This window comes from Nicotiana tabacum, chromosome 22 (assembly GCF_000715075.1).
Source record: "Nicotiana tabacum cultivar K326 chromosome 22, ASM71507v2, whole genome shotgun sequence".
Classification (NCBI taxonomy): domain Eukaryota; kingdom Viridiplantae; phylum Streptophyta; class Magnoliopsida; order Solanales; family Solanaceae; genus Nicotiana; species Nicotiana tabacum.
In genome coordinates, this window is record NC_134101.1 from 20,875,479 (window position 1) to 20,880,819 (window position 5,341).

At 36.1% G+C, this 5,341-nt stretch overlaps 1 protein-coding gene across 1 annotated transcript; it reads left to right on the forward strand.

The window, feature by feature from the left end:
* Positions 1 to 1,251: 1,251 nt before the first annotated feature.
* On the forward strand, positions 1,252 to 2,250 carry LOC107771172 (organ-specific protein P4-like). The gene is made up of 2 exons (XM_016590500.2): positions 1,252 to 1,448; positions 1,745 to 2,250. The coding sequence occupies exons 1-2, from the start codon at positions 1,404 to 1,406 to the stop codon at positions 2,051 to 2,053; spliced, it is 354 nt and encodes a 117-aa protein (XP_016445986.1). The 5' UTR covers positions 1,252 to 1,403; the 3' UTR covers positions 2,054 to 2,250.
* Positions 2,251 to 5,341: the final 3,091 nt, after the last annotated feature.

The following is a 5,341-nucleotide window of genomic DNA, read 5'->3' on the forward strand; positions in this document are numbered from 1 at the left end:
TAAATAATTTCAAAGCTTTTGCTAGATTGATTGAGTTACGAAAGAGTTTATTTCCCCATTCACAACGCAAAAGGTTATTGTTTCAGGCTTGAAAATGAAGCTGAAGATCTGGTGAGCTATTACTTGATTCGTGGGCATCATAAGGGAAAAAAAGGTAATTTGTTTTAATCAATTGTCAGAATAATTTTTAAAGAATGGCAGCATAAGATTCACTAAACTTAAGAAAACATGAAGAAAACAAGAAGCAGCAGACATGCCAAGTGCTATATATGGCAGTAATACTTAAGAATAATTTGAAGTCTTTGACAGCATACAAGAAAAGAGTTCAGAATAATTAGTTAGAGATAATTTTTCTTTTATTTGTTCTTTAGTAACCTTAAAGAAAAACAAAAACTCTACAAATGTCATTTGATACTGTTTCAAATTATATCTATCCCTCTTTCCAATATTATGGTTATTGTTGGCTGGTAATGAGGGTTCCATCCCCATTTTATGCAATGTGGCAAAAAAGACTAATTCAACCCCAATTCGTCCTTCCTAGGACATAAGGAGCATGGCCATGTTCACCCCAAAATCAATCTAATTATCTAATGAATAGTTTTCCTTGTGATCAGTGGTCCCATCAGTATTTGACTTTCTCTTTTCTCTTTTATAATCACTTGCGAGTCAGTACACAAGTTTGTAAACAAAATCTTAACGCGTGCTTAGTGAAGACACTTATGCGAATAATCCGAACCAAATTATAGATTTGGTTTTGAGAAATACAATATTTGAAGTCTTGATCTATTTATGAATATCCCAATAGTTTATGGGATATTTCTGAGTTAAGCATACTCTATTCATGTGCCTAAATTACAGTATAACTACTTTCAATATATAGCAAATTGATTTTGTTTAAATCATCTCTCATTGTTTTTTTTTATTCGAAGCAAGTTATTTTATACTGCAAAAGTTAAGTACAAAAAAATAGAAACATAACTCATACGTCTATCTTAGGAATGATCTAGCATCCTAAGATATTTCACCACTACCTTAGATACTGAAAAGCAATATCACTGAAAAGCAATATCACGGGTATTGATTGCCAGATATTTGCAAACACTAAAACGTGAATAAGCAGCAGTATTATTTATGAGCAAATGGAGCCTACTTAAATTATTTGGTCACCAATAATATATGTGTCAAAAAAGCTTATTGGGGCCTCCTCCTATTTGTTTATGATTATTGTACGCCTCTCATCAGTCCTACAAGAGTGTGTGAATCATGTTGAAGCTTGACAATAACTTGTTACCTGCAATATGATTTTATAATAGCTTAACCTGTCTATATAAGCTCATAATATGCTTCAAGCAAAGATCAATAACAATAGCTTCTGAGTCATACATATTCCTAGTGAAGTGACCATGAAATCGCATGTTGCTCTAATCCTGCTCTTTTCACTTTCCCTGGTAAGTTTTCGCAGATGATTAATTCTAGGCCTCCTTTTTGGTGGTTTATTATTCATTACTTTTTTGGAGCACCATCTGGCACTTCTTTCTCATTTGCCTTACCTTTCGAATTACAATATCTTTTCAAATCATATTTTAACAATTGAATTATTTAACTTATACTCCATCTCTTTTAATTTATGTAAACCTATTTTATTGGGCCCATATCAGTATATATATAGACTATGTACTCGAACGTAAAGAAGTTCATATAGCATATTCAAAAATCTTTTTTATGGTCTCTCTTTCTCGAGCAGTACACAAGCAGCATTGATGCAAGAAAAGACCCTGGAGAATACTGGAGAGATGTGATGAAAGATGAGCCAATGCCTGAAGCAATCAAACATTTTACGCTTCGGCATTCAGTTCCTCTCTCCAAAGAGAAAACTGATTGTTACACATTATCTTCTGTTGGAGGTGAAGCCTTTGAACCTAGGCCTAATCTATCTGTCTACCACGATGACGCCAAGCTGAAACAAGCTGAGAAATCCTTATTTACGAAAGATTTCGAGCCAAGGCCTAGTGCAACTGGTTATCATGATGATGATGACGCCGGTCTTAAATAAGAAAACTCCCTTGCCAAAGATTTTGAGCCTAGGCCAAATAATTCTGTGTACCATGATTGATATTGCTTATAATGAGTACTATGTGTCTTCCTGCATTTGTGAATTTATATTTTGTATGCCTCCCGGTGTTAAGTGATTTATGAAATAAAGATTTGTAACCATACTTGATGGTTGTATTGAAGTATTTCTTAACTTTATTATGTGTTCTAAGCAATGATCGATATGCTCGACTTCCTTTTAGCTGGTTTGTTTACAACATTTTGTGGGGTTAATATGAGTGGTTACTCAATTTTTACTTTATTACTCAAAATTATTATTTTTTATACTAAAAAATCACTACTTTACTTAAATATGACGAATATAAATGAACTATTTTTTTGTAAAAAAAAGCAACTCAACTCTTCCGAGGTATCACATAAAGTCACTAGGAGAAAATAAATGTGACGTCTTCTACGATTGCCTTTTGGTTAAAAAAAAAAAAAGTTTTTTTGTGATTTTCTATGATGCTTAGGTAGAGTGAGTGATTTTTTTTGTTACAACAAATTGTTTAGTGACTTTTTATGATACTTAGACAAAGTTGTGTAATTTATTTTACCTTCTTATACTACACATCAAACTTTATTACCCTACCTAATCAAGTTTTAATATAATTACAAGGACATATAAAATTTATCAATTATATACAAATAAGTTTTAAATGAGTACCCCTTTATATTTGGAATTGAATAAGCAATATCAATTATTTCTCCATTTCTTTATATCCTCCCTCTCTCTCTGTCTGTAACGACCCGACCGATCATTTTGAGCTCGAGTGCGTCGTTCGGCGGTTTGAGGCCTTGAGTAGCTTCATTACGGGTACTTGTACGTGTGGTCGGAACTGAACTTCGGGAAGTTCGAAGTTGATCGCAGAAGCGAGATGGTCTTCGCAGAAGCGGCCAGGAATGACTGAGGATGGAGTCGCAGAAGCGGGAAGGTGGACCGCGGAAGCGGAGTCGCACTTGCGGAGGGGAGATCGCAAAAGTGGAGTTGGCCAAGAAGGCCTGGGGCCGCAGGAGCGGACTTTGTCAACCAGGTGCGTGAGCGCAGATGCGCTAGTCGTCCGCAGAAGCGGAAGCGCATAAGCGCTATTTGGGACGGAAAAGCGGAGGCTCCTGGCTTGAGCTGTTGCCGCACCTGCGATGGTTTTTCCGCAGGTGCGGAGCCGCAGAAGTGGCTATTTTACCGCAGATACGAAAGGTCGTCTAGGCAGAGGTGTTCTTTTAAAAGCGGGATTTGGCCCATTTTCTCTCATTTTTCACTTGGTTGGGGCGAATTTGGATAGCTTCATGAGGTGATTTTCATCAAGCAACACAAGGTAAGTGATTCCCACTTATTACAAGTTAAATACATTGTTTATAAATGGATTTAAACATGGAAATTAGTAAAAATTTGAGATTTTGGTAGAAAATCTAGAATTTGGTATTTTTGAATTTTGACCACGAAATTGGATATGGAATTGAGAATAAATTATATATTTGAGTTCGGGGTGTTATGGGTAAGGTTTATCTTCAAAATATTTTGGAATTCAGGCACGTGGGCCTAAGGGTTAACTTTATCAACTTTTCGAGCGGAGTTGGAGATTATTTAAATTGATTAGTTATGGGTATTAGAGTATATTTTGATTGGTTTGCACGTTGTTTGACTAGGTTTGAAGAGACATGCATCGGGTTGAAGTGTTTGAGTGGCGTTGTAGCCGGTTATGGAACTTCGGAGCGAGGTAAGTCTCATGTCTGACCTTGTGAGGGGGAGACTACCCCTTAGGTGATATTTATTGTTATGTGAAACTAGTTGTGAGTGCTACATACGCACGAGGTGACGAGAGTTCGTACGTAACTAAATCATATTTATGTCCGGGTGGACTTAGGATCTTATTATGTAATATTTGAATTATTTGAACTCATGTTGCTGGCTTATTTAATTGAATTTATAAATGAAATTGATTTAGAAATAAATATATGTATACTAGCACAAGCCTTAACACTTTGAGTTGTGGACGAGTTATTTGAGAAACGGTAAAAATTATATCTATTTTATACCCACGTACGGTATTGTAAACACGTGTCTCGTAATTCAGTGAAATAAAATAAAAATTGAATGATTATTAGTGAAAAAGAACTGTCTTGTTTAAGTTGGCTAAATTTTGTATCGCTAACTAGTGAACTCAAGTTATATATCGTCGGGCTTGTGGTAGTAAAGAAAAAAATAAAAGAGATCGGGGAAGTAATATTAGTATTCAGTTCATCAGCTGGCATTCTCACGTATATTATTATGTTAATGGCCAAATTGCTTGCTTTCTTTCCTTTTTTAACTATATATATTTTAAAATTATTTATGTCATATTGGTAGAAAGTTTAGTCTCAAACTTAAGGTGGAGTTCGTTTCGAAAAGCAGCAGCGACGACAGAAGAGAACTTGGAGAATATTGGAAATGTTTCATGAAAAATAAGCCAAATGACTGAAGCATTCCAGCTTTATAATTGTGCCTTGGCATTCAGTTCCTATCTCTGGAGAAAATTACATCACCGTCACTCGTTATTTCTGTTGTAGCTTCCGTAAAAGACACAAAGTTGAAAGAATTGTAATGACCCAACTAGTCCTTTTGAGTGTAATAGCCCTGATCCCATATTTATTGCCCATCTGTCTTATAATATAGTTACGTGACTTGCCGGGGTGGTTGGTTTTGGTTTGGGTGAGTTTCGGAGTGAAATGGGACACATAGTCACTAAGTTGGAAGGTTAAGACGTAGGAATTAACCGTAGTTTGACTTGTGTGAAGATGACTCCGGAATAGAGTTTTGATGGTTCCAATAGCTTCGTAGGGTGATTTTGGTCTTAGAAGCGTATCCGGATGTCGATTTAGAGGTTCGTATGTCGTTTCAGCGTAAATTGGTGAAAGTTGGAAAGTTGGATGATTTTGGAAAGTTTGATCGGGAGTGGTCTTTATTGATATCAGGGCCGGATTCCGATTCCGGAAGTTGGAATAGGTCTGTAATATCATTTATGACTTGTGTGCAAAATTTGGTGTCAATCAGAATTGTTTTGGTATGAATCGACGTTGGTTTCGGAATTCAGAAGTTCATAATTGCTTAGGGTTGAATTTAGATTGTGACTCGTAAACTTTGTGTTGTTTGATGTGATTTCTTGGACTCGAGTAGATCCGTTATGTGTTTTGGGACCAGTTGGTATATTCGGATGGGTCCCGGGGGCCCCAGGTGGGATTCGGATCGAATCCGAAACAATTTGGACTTGCT